Genomic DNA, 21,157 nt, shown 5'->3' with positions numbered 1-21,157 from the left:
AAAAATTAAAAATAAAATAAATAAAGAAGCTTATGAATAAGACACATCTCTGACCTCAAGGGTATCCAATTCTATTAGTTGGGTTAAGGTATACAGAAATAAATTTGACAATGATTTCTCTTATTGGCCCCTCCCCATCTCTAAGGCTTTGATGAGGAGACCCCCTGAGATCATTTAAAATCTCAGTATCTCAACTGACATTTGTATATATCTTTAAAAAAAAGAAAAAAAGAATGGCTATTCTGCAAAAGTTACTGGGGAAAAAACAAACACAAAAAACAGAAATGGCTGGTACGTAAGCAGTGTTCCAGCCCTCTAGGCAATCCCTATTCCAAATAGCAGAGGGCATGAGCTGGTGGACTGTGGACTTGTGTTGTTTGGCTATGAGAGTATTTTTTAAAATGGTAATCTACAATGAAACATCAGAAGAGTTTACATAAAATATGCTGGGCGTGGTGGCTCACACCTGTAATCCCAGCACTTTAGGAGGCCGAGGTGGGTGGATCACCTGAGGTCGGGAGTTCAAGACCAGCCTGACCAACATGGAGAAACCCCATCTCTACTAAAAATACAAAATTAGCCAGGCATGGTGGCGCCTGCCTGTAATCCCAGCTAGTCGGGAGGCTGAGGCAGAAGAATCGCTTGAACCCGGGAGGTGGAGGTTGTGGTGAGCCGAGATCACGCCATTGCACTCCAGCCTGGGCAAAAAGAGCGAAACTCCATCTCAAAAAAAAAAAAAAAAAAAAAGAGTTTACATAAAATATGGATATACAATGTCACTTGAAAAATTAAAGGATCTGATTAACACTGGAACCACATTCTTGCATGGCATGGCAATTATGGCTGGCACAGAGTAGTGGCTGCCCTTGAGTCACAGCTGCTCCTTTAAAGCAGGACATGCTCTCCTGTTTGCTGCAGTCTCCACCTCTCCCTAAAGCCCCTCACTCTCACTTTTCTTTTTTTTCTATTTTTTTCTTTTCTATTTTTTTTCTTTTTTCTTTTTTTTCTTTTTTCTTTTTGAGATGGAGTCTTATTCTGTCGCCCAGGCTGGAGTGCAGTGGTATGATCTCAGTTCACTGCAACCTCCACCTCCCGGGCTCAAGTGCTTCTCCTGTCTTATCCTCCCAAGTATCTGGGATTACAGGCACATGTCCCCAAGCCTGGCTAATTTTGTATTTTTAGTAGAGACAGGGTTTTACCATGTTGGCCAGGCTGTTCTCGAACTCCTGACCTCAATTGATCCACCCTCCTTGTTCTCCCAAAGTGCTGGGATTACAGGCATGAGCCACTGCGCCCGGCCTCACTCTTCTTATTTATGTTACCTGCCTGGTCCTGGTGTAAATTTGAGTCCGTGCTTCTTGCATGCAAAGGCCAAGGGACTCCAAAGAGGTAGTCTTGCCTCTCTCTGTTTCCCCAGATGCTGCACAGTGCCTGATTTAGAATTTCCATTTTCTGAACGACAAGACTGTAAGTTATTTGAAGGCACATAGCCTTCATTTCTAACAATTTTCTGCCATCATAAGAGGAGAGACTATCTAGAAATAAAGCCATTATAGGGGAAAGTTGGGCTCCCCTGGATTTTCCAGTTATGTGAGCTCGTAAATTCTTTTTACCTAAGCAGAGTTGAGTTGTCATTGTGTCATCTATATCCAAAAGAGCCCAACTGATATAATCCTCTTTCCACTTACCAGAAGGTTATAATCTACTTTTTTTTTTTTCCCTGATACAGGGTTTCACTCTGTCACCCAGGCTGGAGTACAGTGACACCATCATGGCTCACTGCAGCCTTGACCTCCTGGGCTCAAGCAATCCTCCCATCTCAGCCTCCTGAGTAGCTGGGATCACAGGCATGCACCACCATGCCTGGAAAATTTTTGTATTTTTATAATAATAGAGATGCAGTTTCACCATATTGCCCAGGCTGGTCTTAAACTCCTGGGCTCAAGAAATCTGCTCACCTCAGCCTCCCAAAGTGCTGGGATTGCAGGCATGAGCCACTGCACTCATCCAGTTGTAATCTAATCTGTATATATGTACACACACACACACACACACACACATTTATTTATTTATTTATTTATTTATTTATTTATTTATAGGAAACGAGGCAAAAAGAGTAATAAAAAGCAGAATATTCTATAGAGAAGGGACACCTCATCCCAGTGATATCTCAAGTACAGGCCGGTTGTGGTGGCACACATCTGTAATCCCAACACTTCGGGAGGCCAAAGTGGGCAGATGGCTGAGCCCACTTTTTATTAAGCCCTGGGCAATATGGTGAAACACCATCTCTACCAAAAATCAGAAATTAGTCAGGTGTGGTGGTATGTGCCTGTAGTCCCAGCTACTTGGAAGGCTGAGGTGGGAGGATCGTTTGAGCCCAGGAGGCTGAGATTGTAGTGAGTGGCGATTGCACCACTGTAGCCCTGCCTGGGCGACAGAACAAGACTCTATCTCAAAAAAAATAAGAATAAAATAAAATATCTCAAGTACAGCCATCTCATTTAAAGATAGGGAAATAAAAAGCTGATTTAGGAGAACAGGATCCCAGTGGTCAGCCAGTGAGTGGGCAGGCAAGTACCAACACCCGAGCACCTGACTCCCAGGCCAATGCCCTCTCAAAATGTTTTCTGCTCAATCCTCTCTGCAGGCATCCTCTGCTGAGAAGTGTTGAGATTTTTCTTAGAGGCTGAGTGAGGTCAAGTCAACCCAATTCGTCCAGGTAAATACAAGCAATATCACCTTTAAAAGGTGCTGGCAAGAGACGTGTTCACTTGAAGTCAAGTTTTTTTCTCTTGGACTCCATAATACCTGTCATCATTTATGTATAATCCCACTGAGTATCCTACTCAGGTTTTTCGGCACATCTGGGCACTGAGCAAGGCTAATTAATCCCCCTTCCCCCATGAATTCCTGGGTAAGAATAATTGCTTTATGAGGGTGGTTATGGGGTACCCGAAGCCTCAAGGAAAATCATTACATCTCTGAGTGGATGTCACTCAGGACAACCGGTCTTTGCCGTGGCCCTGCCAGACAAAGCACCAGCAGCCTGAGGGATTTTTCCATCAGCTTGGACTCCAGTCTTCTCACCCACCTCTCTTTTGTCACACCCCAAAATAATAATCATAATCACGAGTAAAAACGGGATAATGATGGAATCTTCCTCTCAGGGTTGCTGAAAGAAGTAAAAAGATAACGCATGTAAAGAGTTTCGCACCTTGCCTAAAAGTAGTAAGTACTCATTAAGGGAAGAGTAGTAGCAATGCTAACAACGACAATATCAGCTAACATTGATTGAGTGCTTCCCGTATACCAGGCCCTGTTCTAAATGCTTTGCATGTGTCTGATCTCATTTAAGATTCTTTCTAGCTCTTTCACTCTCAGGCTGAATATTCTGATATAAATGAGACCTATTAGGTGTCAGATGATACTTCAGTGAACAGATGTCTGATTCTAGTGCCTGTTCTATTTTCCACTAGCCTGATTGTCTTTATTAAGCCCTGGGTTTCCTGGTCCAAGTTCCTGGTAAGTGGATGAACTTGGTTTTCTTTTCTTTCTTCATTTTCATTTTCTAAATTAAATAAAATTTGTTCTAGAGATGGAGTCTATGTTGCCCAGGCTGGCCTTGCACTCTTGGGTTCAAATGATCCTCCCGCCTCTGCCTCTCAAGTATCTGTAATTATAGGCATGTACCCAGTGTGCCTGACTGAGCCTAGTTTTCTGACCAACCCAATCACTTACCCATCTCTCCTTGCTTTCTTTTGCCTATCACCTATCCGTCAACCTAATCATCCTCTCATCCATCCATATACTCAGCAACCAAATTATTCAACTACATACCCACCCATCCATCTACCCATCACTCATCTGTTCACTCATTCACCCACTCATCCACCTTTCTTTCAATTCATTCATATATTCTATCCACTATCCATCTTTCTACCTCCTCATCCACCTACCTATCCATTTATTCATCTATCCACCCATCCATACACATCTGTCTTTCTACCCATTCATCTATCTGCCCATTCACCCAACCACACATCTACTCCCTCATCCACCCCAAATAGTCATGCATCTATCCACCACTCACTCCCCACTCATCCATCCATCCATCCTTCTAATCTATCCATGTATCTACCTGCCCACCCAGCCATCTCCACCCATCTACCACCTAACATTTGCAGTAATGCTCTGTGCTAATCCCTAGCTTGCTGTTTTGGGCTCCCTCCCTGGGAGGAAAGGTGGGTGCCATCAGAGGGTCCCCACAGAGGAAGACAGATAAACCTGTGTGGAGTCCAGTGAGCCTCTTTGTGGCCTGGACCTTCAAAGCCACTGACTTCCAGGGTCTGTGGCCAAACAATAATGAAATGCACATGGAAAGTGAGAAGCCCTGCAATTATATGGAAAGAGACAGAGGCTCAGCCCTCCCAATGTTACAGCTGAATGCAGCCTCCAGCCATCCCTACCAAGTCACTCCACCATAGGGTGGAGATGGATGGAGGCACATGCTTCCAGCAGAGCAATTAGAGGGAAACTAAAATCTCTTTCCCACAGAGGAGACTGGGAACTCCAAGATGCGATGGAAAGGAGGCGAGTCAGCAAAATGAGGAAATCAAAGCCACAGAGATCAAGAGCTAATTAACTGATCTTCCTAAGATAATGTTTCATTAAAATCCAGTTCTTCTGCCCTGTGGGGACTGATATCTCCCCTACCGCCTCTCCATTGCCCTTTTCCACCCATTCCTGATCTCATCTGCTTCCGCTCTGATCTTTCCCCAAGTCTTATCCCTCCTCCAATCCAACCTCCCCCAGCTACTAGGGTAGACTTTTAAAGGCACAAGTCTGACCATGTCACTCCCTATTTATAAGCCTTTACGACTCATTGCCCGAGACAAAGGGCAAACTCCCAAGATAAGGCAAAGGCCGTTCATTCATTTAACACAGATTTCCTCAGTGCCTCTCCTCTCTCACAAGGTTGGGGATGGTAGGGCACAGAAATGAGTTTCTGACCCTTGCCCTGTTTCTCCAGTTTCCTTACCCATCACTCCTTTCCACATTCCTGCATTTCAGCAAAAACTTTCCAACCTCTGGCTTAGTGAGAGCCAGTCCCCAGGGAACCTGCCCTTAGTATCCATGCTTTGCTCAGCTCACTTCCACATGGACTCTGGGCTTGGCCTTGTGACTTGCATTTACCAGTGGAATGTGGTGGCAGTAATGCCAGTTCCACGCCTAAGCCTTGAAAGGTTCAGGAAGCTTCCGCTTTTGTGCTCTTGGGAGCTCTGAACCACTGTGTAGGCAGCCAGACTACCCTGCTGGAAGGGACTGTGTGGAAAAACCACATGGAAAGTGAGAAGCCCTGAAATTACATGGAAAGAGACAGAGGCTCAGCCCTCCCAATGTTACAGCTGAATGAAGCCTTCCAGCCATCCCTACCAAGGCACCAGACATATGAATGAAGTCATCTGGACGTCCCAGCCTCACCCAACATCTGACTGCAGTTGTAGGAGAAACCCCCAAGTGAGAGCAGCAGCAGAACCATCCAGCTATAAGCCCCATTCTCTTTCTGTTCGTTCTATTCTTATGAGAACTAATGAAAGCGCCAACTTGGCTGGGCGCTGTGGCTCACGCCTGTAATCCCAGCACTTTGGGAGGCTAAGATGGGTGGATCACCTGAAGTCAGGAGTTTGAGACCAGCCTGACCAACGTGGTGAAACCCTGTCTCTACTAAAAAAATTACAACAATTAACCGAGCATGGTGGCGGGCACCTGTAATCCCAGCTACTCAGGAGGCTGAGGCAGGAGAACTGCTTGAACCCAGGAGGCAGAGGTTGCAGTGAGCCAAGATCATACTGCTACACTCCAGCCTGGGCAACAGAGTGAGACTGCATCTCAAAAAACAAGCAAACCAAAAGCGCCAATCCACAAAGCCATGAGAAATAATAAAATAGTTTTGTGTTAAGTCACTACATCTTGGAGTTGTTTGTTACACAGCACCAGATATCTGATACAGGGGCCTTGCTCCTGCTATTTCCACAGCTTAGAATGTTTCTCCAACCCCAGCCATCTTCTTTACCCCACACGGTGAACTCCTATTCACCTTTCAGAGCCCATATTCAGCATCACTGTCCCTGCCTCCCATAGGCTGAGTTAACATCTCTTTCCTCTGGGAAACTGTATGAGACTAACCTACAATACTCATTTTTCTGTCTCCTCTGCTGACTATGAATGACAATATTTACTCATGTAATGCTTACAAGAACCCTATGAGGGAGATGATACTATTATCCATTATCCTGTTTTACAGGTGAAGAAGCTGGGGCACAGAGAAATGCCCCCAAATCGCCCTGGTATTAAGTGGTTCAGCAGAGATTTAAGCCCACACAGAGCCCAAGTTCTTATCCACTGTGGCTTCTAAGTAAAGTATAAAAAAGGTATGACATTTATTGGTCTAATTTAACACAAAATCCAGAAGGAGGTGTGATGCCAGGACCTGTCCCAGCAGCAGCCTAGCTGTCTCAGGGTCCTTGTTTGATTTCTGTGAGGTTCTCTTGTCCACATAATCACAAAATGGCTGCCATGCTCAGCCTGTCACATGACAACTCCCAGAGAGGGAGGAAGAAGGAACATCTCCCATATTTCTGAAGCTCCCCACTGATTTTCCCAGCCATCTCATTGATCAGTACTGGATTACATGACCACCACTAGCCCAGTTACTGGCAAGGGGAACCTGATATCCATGTTTGGCTTGGCCCTGTCTTGATTTGGAGGTTGGGCCCATTTTCTTTGAGCACAAGGCTGCCTAATATCTGAAGAAAGCCAGGGTTTCTTCTAGTGAGGAAGTTGGCCAATCAATTAGTGTCTCTTCTGCAGTGGTCAGCTCCCATGACACCCGAAATAAAGTCAGGTACAGACTCTGTTCATTCCAAGGATCCAGATGCCCCAAAGGTCACTCTCCCAGGTTTGCATAATGTCAGTTGTCTTAGTCCATTTGTGTTGCTATAAAGGAATACCTAAGGCTGCGTAATTTATAAAGAAAAGAGGCTTATTTGGCTCCATGTTCTACAGGCTGTACAAGATGTTGCACTGGCATCTGCTTCTGGTGAGGGCCTCAGGCTGCTTCCACTCATGGTGAAAGGGGAAGGGCAGCCCATGTGTGCAGAGATCTCATGGCAAGAGAGGAAGCAAAAAAGAGACAAGGGAGGCACCGGCTCTTTTCAACAATCAGCTCCTGCAGGAACTACTAGAGTGAGAACTCACTTATTACCATGGGGAGGGCACCAGGCCTTTCATGAGGGATCAACTCCCATGAACCAAACCCCTCCATTAGACCACACCTCCAACATTGGGAATCAAATTTCAACATGAGGTTTGCAAAGGTCAAACATCCTAACTATAGCATGGGTGCACCTGCCTTGTCTCTCCCAGGCCACTGTGAAGCTCCACGGAAGGTCCTGGGGCAATAAGATAGCACACTGCCAGTTCTTCCCCAACTCATCGCCCTCCCATCCTTGCAGACACACACCTCTGAACCATGTCTCAAACGGCCATGACTCCCAAATGCCAGACCAATAATGTGTTTGCATTTTCACTGGTCCATCATGGAATGAATGAGAAAAATAGGGACAATGGAATGAGATTTGTATAAAGCTAAATTGATTCCATTTAAAGGATGATGGTGGTTTACTTTCCTACTTAAACTCTCTCTTGGCTTCCCAGGGCACTTAGCATAAAGCCCAGCCTCCTCTTCCTGACAAGGTCTGCTCCCAGAGCAGCTCCTGCCACCACCTCACTCAGCCTCAGCCTCCCTGGGATGCTCTCTTTCTCCAGCACACCGAACCCCTTGCCTCTCTAGGGTTCTTTGGATTTGTAGTCTCTTTCTCCTGGAATGTTCTTCCCCTAGTTCTTTACAAAGTTGCCATCTCTCATCTTGACCTCAACTCATCTCGCCACCTGCCTGGAGACTTTTCCTGACTGCCTCCAAGGCCACGGGCACATCCACCTCTACGTCAGCATCCATCACCTCCTGCTGTTTGCTTGTCTTCGGAGTCCTCCTCAGCACCTGACACTGTATTTATGCTGATTTGTTTCTTCACTGGATGGTCTCTGCTGCCCACATGTGAAATCTATGAGGGCAGAGACTTTGCCTGGACTAGCGCAGTCCCTTCCTCCCTGGTCTCCAGCTTCCCAGTCCTTGGCATGGATGGTGAGATGGATCCTGCTAGAATATAAGTTAAATCATGGCCCTTCTCTACCCAGACCCTTGCATGGTTGCTGGCCACGCTGCCTCCCTCCTGCTCCTAGAACCCACACCAGAGCTTCCCATCTTCACATTTGCCATTGCATCTCTCCAGAACATTCTTTCCTCAGATGCCCCAGTGGTTTGCTCCTCTCATTTCCATTGAGTTTCCGTTCAAAGCTCCCCCAGGGAGGCCATTCCTGCCCACTCTCTTTAAAATCTCACTTCCCATCTCCTGATTCCTTTATTCTTCTCCAAAGCACTTGTCTCCATTTGAACTGCTTTATATTTTACTTATTTGCCTCATTTCTTATGGTTTCTCCCATGAGAATGTCAGCACCATGAAGACAGAGATGTATCATTTTTTTGGTCTGTGTTACTTACTGCCAGGTCTTGTTGTCTAGAACAGTGCCTGGTACAACAAGAGGTGCTCAAAATATTTACTTAACAAGTGTATAACAGCTTTCTTGAGGTGTAATTCATATATCATAAAATTTGTCCCCATGGCCAGGGATGGTGGCTCACACCTATAATCCCAGCACTTTGTGAGGCCAAGGAGGGAGGATCACTTGAGCCCAGGAGTTTGAGATCAGCCTGGGCAACATGGCAAAACACCCTGTCTACAAAAATATACAAAAGCAAAAACAAAAATTAGCCAGGCAGGTGTGGTAGCTCAGGCCTGTAGTCCCGCCTGTAGTCCCAGCTACTCAGGAGGCTGAGATGGGAGGATAGCTGGAGCCTGGGAGGCAGAGATTGCAGTGAGCTGAAATCACACCACTGCACTCCAGCCTGGGTGGCAGAGTGTGACCCCTGTCTCAAAAAAAAAAAAAAAAGCCCATTTATTAGTACATTCACAGAGTTTCACAACCATCACGGTGATCCATTTTAGGAGGTTTCATTAGTGGTTACTCCCTATTTCTCCCTATTTCCCCATCCCTAGAAACCACTAGCCCGCTTCATGTCTCTATAGATTTGCCTATTCTGGACATTTCGTATACATTCAGTCCCATAATAAGTGGTCTTTCATGACTGGCTTCTTTCACTTAGCATAATGTTTTCAAGGCTCATTTGTGTTGTAGCATATGTCAGTACTGAATTCCTTTTTATTGACAAATATTATTCCACTGGAATGGGGGATACATCACATTTTGCGTATCCATTTATCAGTTGGTGGACATCTGGGTTGTTTCCACCTTTTGCACTATTCAATATAGACTTTTGAGTGAGTGGTTGTGTTAATTCCAATATGAAACCTACCTTTCTGCTTTAGGGGTATTAAAATATCCTTTCGTAAGCTGACAGTAGGAGTAAATGTATTTCTTAATGTCCTTACCTGGCAAAATAAAACGCTGGGTCTCTCTGTTGACTTTAATGGTACAAGGGCACGAAAGGCCAAAGTCTTGGAGCTGCAGATCACTAGGACTCAGGCTATAACAAAGGCTGGGTTAGTGGCTCAGGGAAGCCAAGCCCTGTCCCTCTGGCCCTGCCATGACTCAGACCATGACTGGTAAACAAGAGAGCATAATGCAGCACATCTCAAAATGGGGTATGGTATCCCGCTGAGGGCACATACTGATGTCCTGAAGAGAAAGACTACATTTCCCAGCCTCCTGTCTGTCCAGCAAGATGTGGTCATGTGATTGAGTTCTGACCAATGGGATGAATGCAGGAGATTTTTCTCTTCTTTGCTTCACCCTCCTTCCTGCTGGGTGGAATGTGGACAAAATGGCTGGAGCTCAAGCAGCCATATCAGCCCCTGAGGTGGAAACCACTGGTTACAGATGCTAGAGGGTCCAGAAAGGAGGGACCTCATGATTATGGAGATGCCACACCACCTCTAGCCTCCTGTGTCTGCTTGAGAGAAAAAAAAAAAATGTAGCTGGGCATAGTGGCTCATGCCTGTAATCCCAGCACTTTGGGAGGCTGAGGTGGGCAGATTACCTGAAGTCAGGAATTTGAGACCAACCTGGCCAACATGGTGAAACCCCGTGTCTACTAAAAATACAAAAATTAGCTGGGTGTGATGGCACATGCCCATAATCCCAGCTACTCAGGAGGCTGAGGTAGCAGAATTGCTTGAACCTGGGAGGCAGAGGTTGCATGCAGTGAGCTGCGATCACGCCACTGCACTCCAGCCTGGGAGACAGAGCAAGACTCCATCTCAAAAAAAAAAAAAAGCCTGCGGTCTTGAATGAAAGCATGTTAATGTACAACATGTTGCTATGTTACTTTGAGAAGTCTGTCACTCACTGCCAAATCCCATCCCACCTGATGCGCCTCCATGACCTCCTCACAGATGAGGAAACTGACATGAGGCACATCTGCCCTGGGATATTATTTCTATACAAAGATTTGAGAGAAAAAAACAAATTTCCCTTTTTATTTATCCCAAGGCTTATTTAATCCATGTCACCCCTTCTTTTTATATTAAAATGAATGCATGCATTCTGGAGGATGGAGAACATCCAGTGAATTTTAAAGAGAGCTTTTGTGTTGTCTGCTTGTTACCAGGGTCTGCCCCAAAGGCCTCTAATGCAGCGGTCCCCAACCTTTTTGGCACCGGGGACTGATTTCATAGAAGACAATTTTTCCACGGACCCAGGGGTGGGGGTGGGAGTATGGTTTCAGGATGGTTCAAGTGCATTACGTTTATTGTGCACTTTATTTATATTATTATTACATTGTTTGAAATAGTGAGCTAATTATACAACTCACCATAATGTGGAATCAGTAGGAGCCTGCGCTTTTTCTCCTGCGACTAGGTGGTCCCATCTGGGGGTGATGGGAGACAGTGATAGATGATCAGGCATTAGATTCTCATAAGGAGGGCGCAACCTAGATTCCTCGCCTGTGCAGTTCACAGTAGGGTTCGCCCTCCTATGAGAATCGAATGGCACCACTGATCTGACAGGAGGTGGAGCTCAGGCAGTAATGTGAGCGATGGGGAGCGGCTGTAAATATACATGAAGCTTTGCTCACTTGCTCGCCATTCACCTCCTGTTGTGGACCCCAATTCCTAACAGGCCAAGGACCTGCACTGATCCGTGGCCCAGGGGTTGTGGACCCCTGCTCTAATGGGTACCCAATCCCTCTGCTGCCAGGAGGAGGATCACTGAAAGAAAGATCCTGAACACTGTCTCAGGCAACAGAGGGGCCTGCATTTGAATCCCAGGTCTGCTACTTCTTATCCACGTGTTCTTGGGCAAACCATTTCACCTCTCTGACCTTCAGTCTTTTCCTCTATAAAAACGGGGATACTCATCTATGCTTTGGAGGGTGGGTAAAGGTGTGACTCAATTCTATCTGTGAGAGGCCTGGGCCCAGAGCAAGGGACAGAGTAGATACTCTGTGCTCTCCTGTCCCAGGAGCTGACCTCACCATTCCAGGCACAGCCAATGCCCTCCATCAGAATCACACTCAGAGGCAGTTCCACAAACAAGGATGGTTTAATAGATTTCAGCATGTTTCCACTTGACAATGTTATACGAAAATAGAATCTTTATTAAAATAGCAAGGCATAACAATCACTGCTACTCAGGAAACACTGTATTTATTCTTTTTAATCATCAAAATCAACGACTTTGGGTAAGACCTGTGAACTCTCAGAGCCTGTTTCTCCATCTGGGGAACAGGCAGGTAGGACATTGCCAGCTCCCTGTGAGTGGGGGCCACTGGTGGGAGGAGATGGCCCTGGTGGCCCATGTGATGAGCAGCTTACTCCTCCTTCTGTCCCTGGAGAAGTTCAGGGAGATGCCAGTGTGACCTTAAGGCAATGCTAACACTTGCTTATCTCGTTTTGTAACAGAGAAGAGATAGCTGTCAGCCTTGGCCACACCAGCATGAAGCACCCCTCCCCAGCGAATTTATTTTTCTTTTTTATGGTCACTTTATATTTTTGGCAGCGAGTGATACTTGTTATCCACTATTGGCAGCAATTGGGAAAAAAAAAGTTCCTTTTAAAAACGAAGTTTAAAAAGCGAGTCTGTTTAAAGGAGAATATTCGGTAAACAACAATATTAAAATATAGCAAATAATAGTAATAATAATCACAGTGGCAAGGAAACACTTCATTAGGTCAGCTTAAGAGTATTTTATTCTTAGCCGGGCACGGTGGCTCACGCCTGTAATCCCAGCACTTTGGGAGACCCAGGCGGGCGGATTACAAGGTCAGGAGATCGAGACCATCCTGGCTAATACGGTGAAACCCCATCTCTACTAAAAATACAAAAATTAGCTAGGCATGGTGGCGGGCACCTGTAGTCCCAGCTACTGGGGAGTCTGAGGCAGGAGAATGGCATGAGCCCAGGAGGCGGGGCTTGCAGTGAGCCGAGATCACTCCACTGCACTCCAGGCTGGGCGGCAGAGCGAGACTCTGTCTCAAAAAAAAAGAAAAAAGAGTATTTCATTCTTGCCACTGAGGTTAAAAAAGAAAGAAAGAAAGAAAAAAAGAAAGAGTATTCCTAACATATGTCCAGCAATTTTGATTCTTAAGCAAGGGATGAAGAAATGCAATGGCATCCAGGTACCTTCCTAACTAGCACGTAGCAGGTAACCCACTCATCTCTCCCTCTTTTCTTTATAGCTTCTTTTTTTTTTAGAAAAAAAAAAAAAAGAAAAAGAACGATTAAAACAAGGGTAGGTTTAAATCATCGTCTCCTGAGCTGCACTTCAGTATCTCAGGTAACAGCTGGAGCTGCCTGGTGGGAGCACGTCTTTTCCTTGAGTGTAATTCACTAATGACTGTGGCTCCAAGGAGGTGTGACCTTTAAAGGGGATTGGCCCTTCTTTGAAGGCAGGTGAGAATCTAGTCTCAGTGACAACCCAGCCTGATTTGGAAGGGGGGAGTCATAAGGGTTTTCCCCCAGCACACCAGGGTTGCAGCCTGCGCAAGACCTTCCATAGCTATTTCTGCCAGCTTGCTTCCTTCCCTTCCCAGCCATGATGAGGTAACTGAGGGTTGCCAGGGAAACCGGCTCTGTCCTCCCACTGGAGGCTGCCAGCTCTGATTTCCCGCAGAGTTAAGAAGGAGGCGGCAGTGGGGGTCACCCAGGCGTGAAGATGGGTTTCCCTGGGGATATCCCGCCTCCTGCCAATCACAGTGTCTCTCTGGGAATCCTGGGGGTGCCTGGAGGTTGAGGCCCAGGGAAGCCCCCAAACCCCAGTGCTCCTCTGAGAAGAGACAAGCCTCTGGGACATTCAGAGGTCTAGGGTTCTTTTCTCCCCCTCCAGCTAAAGCTCATTATGTGTCTTACGATATGTGCCCATGTTTAGGTGCCTCTGGCTCTGCCAGCTCTCTGAAGCCAGAAAGAATTGCACCATCACCAGCCCCCTTGAGGCCAAGGAACAGGAGTTGCCCACCCAGCATTTGCTCCTGGGACACTGAATCTGCCTGCTGAGTTCTACAGCTTATGAACTATGTGGCCCCAGGCAAGTCACCTCACCTCTCGGTTTTCTCATCTATGAAGCGGGCACAACCCTCCTTCTCTTCACAGAGATGCTGTGAGGAGTAGAAATACTGTCTATGGGGCCTATCGCAGGCATTTAAAGGGCCTCAACAGACAGGACCTTATATTAATAAAACTAGGATCATAAAAAATGTTTGCAGGCCATTTTTCTCTTTAAGCTGTTTTTTATTTTAATTAATTAATTAATTAATTTACTGAGACAGAGTCTTGCTCAGTTGCCCAGGCTGGAGTGTCGTGGTGCAGTCTCAGCTCACTGCAACCTCCATCTCCTGGGTTCAAGCAATTCTGGTGCGTCAGCCTCCTGAGTAGCTGGAATTACAGGCGCCTACTACCACACCCGGCTAATTTCTGTATGTTTAGTAGAGACAGGGTTTCACTGTGTTGGCCAGGCTGGTCTTGAACTCCCAACCTCAAGTGATCCGCCCACTTCGGCCTCCCAAAGTGCTGGGATTATAGGCATGAGCCACCATGCCTGGTCCAGGCTTTTTGTTCTAAAGCTGGGGCAAAGGCAAATTTTCATCACCGATACATTTGTTCAAAGGGTGGTGCACTCAGGCTGGGTTGGACCAATTAGCTGGTCCCCACCACCTCTTACAATGTCACTTCTAAGAGTTAGAACAGGGTCTCACACTCAGATGCCTTCAGTGCCAGGAGGCGCTGTGAACGCTAAAGCAGACCCGGTCAGAACCCTGGTGAAGCTGAGAGCACGTGTCCCACGTAAGGGAGGCAGCTGCCATTCAGGTCTGGCCAAGAGTTACCCTTGGGAATGTGAGCCCAGTGTGGTCAGATAAACCAAGTTTTCAAGAGAAGCTGGACGTTTTGAATGAACTCTCCCAAAGATGATAACAACTAAGGTATTTTCTTTAAGTGCAGTCCAAATAAAACACGTCTGCAGACTGGATCGTGACCACAATTGGGGCTTCTACACTAGAATGCATGAAATCGGCACCTTCTTTTTTAGCTTGACGTGTCTAAGGAGTCCTGGCTGGCTCCTTCCAGCCATCTTGTCTGGGCTGTGTCTTCCTTAGCTCCCTACCTGAGTACTGACACTGAGAAAGCCCATCCCATCTGGTGCCTGTCACTCTAGAACAGAGAACTCCACTCCTCAGAGCCCAGGGTTTGGAGGGTGTCCCTGTTCTGTGCCAGGAATGCATCAGCCTTGGGGGAAGCTCTCCTGCATTTTCTCAGGTAGTGTGAGCCGTGGGGCAATCTGGCAAATGGGACGCCCAGGGAAGCAGATCTTCTAAGGGATTCCTTTGGCTTTAGCTGGTTTAAGGATGATTGGGGGACTGACTGCTGAATGACATCAATGGACAGACTGCTGGTCCTGAATGGCCTTTCTGTGGCCAGCATCTGCTTTGACTGGATAAGGCCTGGGCCATGCTAGCTGATAAGAACTGGGAAGGTGACCCCTCCAGGAGTTGGGGACAGAGCAGTGAGGATTCCTACTCCTGCCTTGTCTGAATAGCCTTTGTGGATATCACGAGGTGAGAGGAACGAGGTGAGTTGGGAGCAGACAAAGCCTGATTTTGGAAAGAAAACTTTGCAGCACATAATCCATAGAGCTTTCAATGTCTTTTCTTTGTTCACCCTCTCAACTTTTCCCGCCTCTGGACCCAGTCTTCTGGGAGAAAAGCAGGGAAGTGGTAATGCTAGCACCTGCACCCAAGCCAACTGTGCACACAGAAAGCTGGGAGGCTGGGGCAGGCTGAGCAGAGGCGAGCACGTGGATCCATCTGCTCCCTGTCACGGGCGGATGCGGTAGCGGATGGGCACGTCATGTTCCGGCTGCATCAGACCGAAGCCATACCTGCTGAGGTCAAACTCAGGGATCTCCACATCTGCACTGATCAGCTCCAGGTCCAAGTGCACCAGCACGAGGAACACAAATCTGCAGAGAAATGGCATGGAAGGTGTGAAGGGGAGGAGTAGAGCAGGGGATTATTGGCAATAAGGCAGGGGAGCCATGGCTGCCTCCTAAGTCTGACACCAACTTTGGGAAAAAGGAGAAGAAGAGAGGCGTGAGGAAGGTGAACAAACGCATTTGCTGCTCACCACATTTGCCAGCCCCCTGTGAGCTTAGGCAGACCCATGGATGAGTTCTGATGAATGGGCTGTGTGCAGAAGTGGCCTGTGCCACTCCTGTGTCAAAGCATTCACGAGCCAGCGTGTGGCTCTCCAGCTGTCCCTCCTGCCTGGCAGCCATGCAGGCTTCACGTTGAGGTGGAAGAGCCGAAAGAGGGAAAGAGCCTGGCCCAAGTCTCTGCACAGAGTGGGGAACTCCCCCAAACCCACAGCTGATACCGCGTGAGCAGAACTACACCTCTGTTGGTAAAAGCCACTGAGACTCGGCAGGTGCAGAGCTGAGCCTATGCTGATTAATACAGCAACTCCTCTGGATCCTCCAGTCCACGCCCTTCCCCGCCTTTCTCCAAACTCCTGGAACCCTCACTGTCTATCTTGGCCAGGGCTGCTGCTAACCCTTAGATGTCTCTGTGAGATTAGAAACAGGCATCGCTCTCTCAAGACATTTTACTGCTATCTCCGAGAAAATTGTCCTAAATAGACCAACTTTGCAAGAACAAGTGCTCTCTACCGCCATCTTCTGAGAAAACTGTCGTACTAAACATTCGAAGCTGCCATGCCTATGATGTAATCAGTGCCCCCATAAATATGGAGCCAGCCCTATGGATGTCAACGGTTGCTGCATCCCTGCCTCATCTTACAATGCCCATGTTCGTAAGGGTCAGGAGAATATCTCATAACTCTTTTCCCACCACTATTCCCTACCCCAACCCAGGTGCCCGATGCAGGACTGAGCACATGGCGGGGATTCTTCTGTCTCACTGAAGGAGTGAAGAAGAGGGCAGATGAGGAGAGAGGGGGGTTAACACTGGACAGAAGATCTGGGCTGGGCCGCTTATGGGAATGTGGCCCTCGCCAAGTTCTTTCCCACTCTGGGTCTCGGTTCTCCCATCTGGTCAAAGAGGGGAAAGGCAAGTTGAGTCTCTTCCAGCTCTGAGGCTGTAGGATACTAGAGGGTGAGTTTCTATGGGATGGCAGTTTTGTGCCCACCCCTGGATTTGAACCCCGGCACCTCCACTTCCTGGGAACACGGCAAATGATCTGACCTGTCTAGATTCAGTTTTAGATGGACCAGCAGGGTTGTCATGACAATTCAGTGAGATAAAAATAACAACAAATTAGCTAATTTATTGGAACACTGTGCGCTAGGCACCAGCTAAGCATTTAGTACCCGCTATCTCTTCATATCTGTCCAAAAAGCTGATGAGGTAGGAACACCAATCGGTTCTGCTCTAACACTTGTTTTGAACAGGTGAATTTGTTCCAATAGGATTGATATATTAGGGCACCATTTGAATATAATGCAAGTTTCACATTTGCTCACATGCAATTTCACTTGTGAGAAGCATGAATACAAAAAACTGCACCCAGCTGAACCTGGCTGTGCAGAAATCCATAAAACATATACACGTGCACACAACTAAGCATCGATCCACAGCCACAGTTATTGTAGCACTTACATAGTTCTTAGCCATGAACATGTGTAAAACTTTATACCATTTTTTACTGGGTTCTTCTCTCTTTTTTTATTTTTAATGTGTCACTGATGAGGTTTTTGAGTGTTGGGCCCCAGTCCCCCTTTTCCCCTAATCCCTGCAGGTTTTTCTTTTCTTTTCTTTTCTTTTTTTTTTTTTTTTGAGACAGAATCTCACTTTGTCGCCCAGGCTGGAGTGCAATGGTGCGATCTTGGCTCACTGCAACCTCTGCCTCCCAGGTTCAAGAGATTTTCCTGCCTCAGCCTCCTGAGTAGCTGAGATTACAGGCATGCTCCACCACGCCCAGCCGATTTTTGTATTTTTAGTAGAGACAGGGTTTCACCATGTTGGCCAGGCTGGTCTCAAACTCCTGGCCTCAAATGATCCACCCACCTCAGCCTCCCAAAGTGCTGGGATTACAGGCATGAATTCCTGCAGTTTTTGTTGCATGATTTTATACAGCAAGGTGATTTTTAGGAATGCATATGAGCTGTATTATGCTCATAATCAACTCCATTTTCTTGAGGAAACTGAGGCCAAAGGTCAATGTAACATGCCACATTCACTTAGCATAATGCACGCATGTTAATAACAATATTAATAATTATGATAATAATTAACATTTTTCAAATGCCTGCAATGAACCAGGCAGTGGGTTAAGAACTTAGAAAGATCCAGTTCATTTATTCTGACACTCCTGGGGTGTAGTTATAATCAGAACCCTCATTTTACAGTTGAGGAAAGAGAGGCGCAGAAGGTAACCCAGCTTATGATTGCACAGGGGCTGGACGGAGGACAGGGCAAATGTCATAACCCCGGTCCAATCTGTTTGTGATCTTGGTGGCCAAAGCTCCTGGGGTTCAAAGGAGATAATTTATGAGACTTTCGGCCCCACAGGCATTAAAATAACCAACTGGGAACAGTGAAGTTCGGCCAGTTCCTAACACGAAGTTCTGAACACGCAGCAGCAGCTGCAGATGGACAGCTACGGTCAGCTGAAAGGAATGTCCAGTATTTGGAATCCGGACACCAGTCTTGGAGGGAAGAACCTGCTGCCAGATCTGATTATTTCCAAAAGAAATCCGAAATCTGGCTTTTTTACATGAGCTCTTCTGATTTTTTAAAGCACACAGTTGTGAAACCACAAATAAGAGGTGGCTCATGGGCTGTCCGTGTGGAGCGTCTGCCAAACCATTCTCCTGGCTGAGCCTTCCGTCCCAGGAGAGAAGGGCGCGTATCAACCAGGGGATCAGGAGCCACCCTGGACCCGCCCTGGGCCCCACTCACTGTTTGATGCTGTTGACTGCATAACTCTTCCCCAGGCAGTGATTGTGCCCCGCTCCCCAGGGCATGTTGTAATTCTTCAGCCGTTTCCCATCCTTGTAAAAGTCTTTCTTCTCTGATCCGTCAGGGTTCAGGAATCGGTTGTATTTAAATACCTGAAATAGGAAGAAGGTCCTCTTCTGACCCCATTCCCAGAACAAGCACACACCAAGAAAAATGTATGAGGATGTTCCTGACAGTCATGTTTATAGGAGGGAAAAACTGGAAACCATATACAGGTCAATTGATAGGGGATTGGTTAAAAAATTATGGCAAAAGGTTTGTGTGTACTGACATGGAAAGAATTTCTATAATTGGTTGTTGAGTGAAAAAAGCAAGTTTCAGAATAGTATATATTGTATGATCCTATACACACACCAGTCTTTTCAGGGTGTGGGAATGTGTTGTGTGTATGCCTGTAAAGCCATGAAAACAATTCACAAGGCACACTCCAAACCATGGTTAGAGAACTCTGTAGAACTGGAGAAGAAGGGAAATATATATATATTTTTACATTAAAGTATATATTTCTCTGTATTTCTTTATACTCTATGATATATATTACTTTTGTAATGTAAAATAAAAGAAATTAAAATATTTTTAAAAGAAAATGCCAGTTTCCTTTGGTTACACTCCATAGTGGTAAGGCAAGGTTGTACCTGAGCACAGAGCTTGGCATGCAGTAGCTGCTGACTGAAAGATGGGTGGAAGGATAGGTGAATGAACCAGTGGATAGATTAAGAGATGGAAACATGGATGGAAAGATGAATGAATGGAGGGATGGATGGATGGATGGGTAGATGGTGTGGATGGACAGATGGGTAGATAGGTGAATGAATGGGTAGATTGATGGGTGGATGGGTGGATGGATGAATACATGGATGAATGGACAAATGGATGGATGGATGAGTAGATGGGTGGATGGGTGGATAAGTAGAAGAATGGGTGGATGGACATATGAGTGAGTGGGTGGATGGACGAATGGATGGGTGGATAAATGGATGAATGGGTGGGCGGATGAATGGATGAATGAGTAGATGGATGAATGGACAGATGGATGGATAGATGGGTGGATAGATGGATGGATTCATGGGTAGGTGGGTGGATGAAAGAGTAGCTTGGTGGGTGGGTGGATGGATGGGTTGGCGGATGGGTGGATGGATTAATGGATGGGTAGATGGGCGAGTGTGTGGGTGGGTGGGTGGATGGATGGATGGATGGATGGATGGACAGATAGATTAATGGATGGATGGGTGAGTTTGTGGATGGATGAATGGATAGATGGATGCATGGGTAGATGGGTGGCTGGATGGATAGATGAGTGGATGGGTGGCTGGATGGATAAATGAATGGGTAGATGGGTGAATGAAAGGGTAAATTGGGTGGGTGGATGGATGAATGGATGGGTGGATGAATAGATGAATGGATAGGTAGATAGGTGAGTGCGTGGCTGGATGGATGAATAAATGGATAGACAGATGCATGAGTAGATGGGTAGATAGATGAATGAATGGATGGATGGGTGAGCATGTAGTTTAGGGTCTGACACACAGTAAGCACCCAATCTGTTAGCAATCATGAAAGTTTACTTCTTCTCAAAGTCTGGGGAGAGGGAAAAGTGTTGAGAAACTGACACTATAACATTCTGAAATAAGGAAAATGGCTCAGCTATCACAAAGCACTCAGTGTGAATGAACATCCCCTCATGTCCTAGGGTTCCTCAGAGACCCTTGAACATGAGGGGATCTGGGTCTGCCTCCAAGAGAAGCTGTGAAAAAAGGTAGGAGTCAGAGAGATATCAGAAGGCTGGGGAGAGAGTGGGGCCATCAATATCTGCTTCTGCATGATCCCATTTAATCTTCCTATCAATCTTATGAGGCAGGTACTATGACGAGGTCCATTTCACAGGTGAGGAAGCAAACACAGAGAGATGAAGCAATCTAGGCCATGTCACATAGCAAACAAAGAGCAGAGCCAGGCTGCCACTCAGATCTGGCTCATCCCAAAGTCACTGATTTTCCTCCCACAGACCCCATATGACCAGATGCCCCTGCCATTTACCTCTGGGTCTGTGTAGATTTCTGGGTCTCTCTGGGGGCTCAGGAAGGGGAAGAGGAGAAGGCGGTCACCACGTCGCAGGTTGAATTCTCGTCCATCTGCCATGGGCATGGCCAGGTCCACCACAACCTCGCGCGTGATGAAGGGGGCAGCTGTAAGCCTGAGGCTCTCACTCAGCACGCTGTCTGCATGGGGCAGGTGCAAGGAAGGGTCAGCAGGCTATCCTTTCACCTGCTCATATGCCACCCCCAACTCTTATTTTACAGAGGAAGATGAAGAGGCTCAGAGAGGGTGCCCGCCTCGTCCACACAGTCACACAGCAAGGTGAAAAAGGACACATGATGACAGGTGGTCTCTGTGGTCCCTCAGAGACCCTTGAACATGAGGGTATCCAGGTCTGATCCCAAGGTAAGTTGTGAGGGAAGGTGGGAGCTAGGGAGATACCAGAAGGCTGGGAAGAGAGTAGGGTCATCAATCTCTGTTCCTGCCTTCCTGGCATATATTTCTCTTCT

The 21,157-nt window shown here is 46.8% G+C and overlaps 1 protein-coding gene across 1 annotated transcript in view; it reads right to left on the bottom strand.

Moving 5' to 3' along the window:
* Positions 1 to 11,666: 11,666 nt before the first annotated feature.
* PTGIS (prostaglandin I2 synthase) overlaps positions 11,667 to 21,157 on the bottom strand; it is a 67,855-nt gene continuing 58,364 nt past the window's right edge. The window contains exons 8-10 of the mRNA XM_008014482.3: positions 20,649 to 20,830; positions 18,552 to 18,703; positions 11,667 to 15,595 (exon numbers count right to left, since the gene is read on the bottom strand). Of these exons, the coding sequence (XP_008012673.2) occupies positions 15,451 to 15,595; positions 18,552 to 18,703; positions 20,649 to 20,830 (479 nt within the window). The 3' untranslated portion in view covers positions 11,667 to 15,450. The remainder of the gene's footprint in view (positions 15,596 to 18,551; positions 18,704 to 20,648; positions 20,831 to 21,157) is intronic.

Source organism: Chlorocebus sabaeus, chromosome 2 (assembly GCF_047675955.1).
Source record: "Chlorocebus sabaeus isolate Y175 chromosome 2, mChlSab1.0.hap1, whole genome shotgun sequence".
Taxonomy (NCBI): Eukaryota; Metazoa; Chordata; class Mammalia; order Primates; family Cercopithecidae; genus Chlorocebus; species Chlorocebus sabaeus.
Note: the sequence above shows the minus strand (reverse complement) of the source record. Positions and strands in the feature narration are given on the sequence as shown.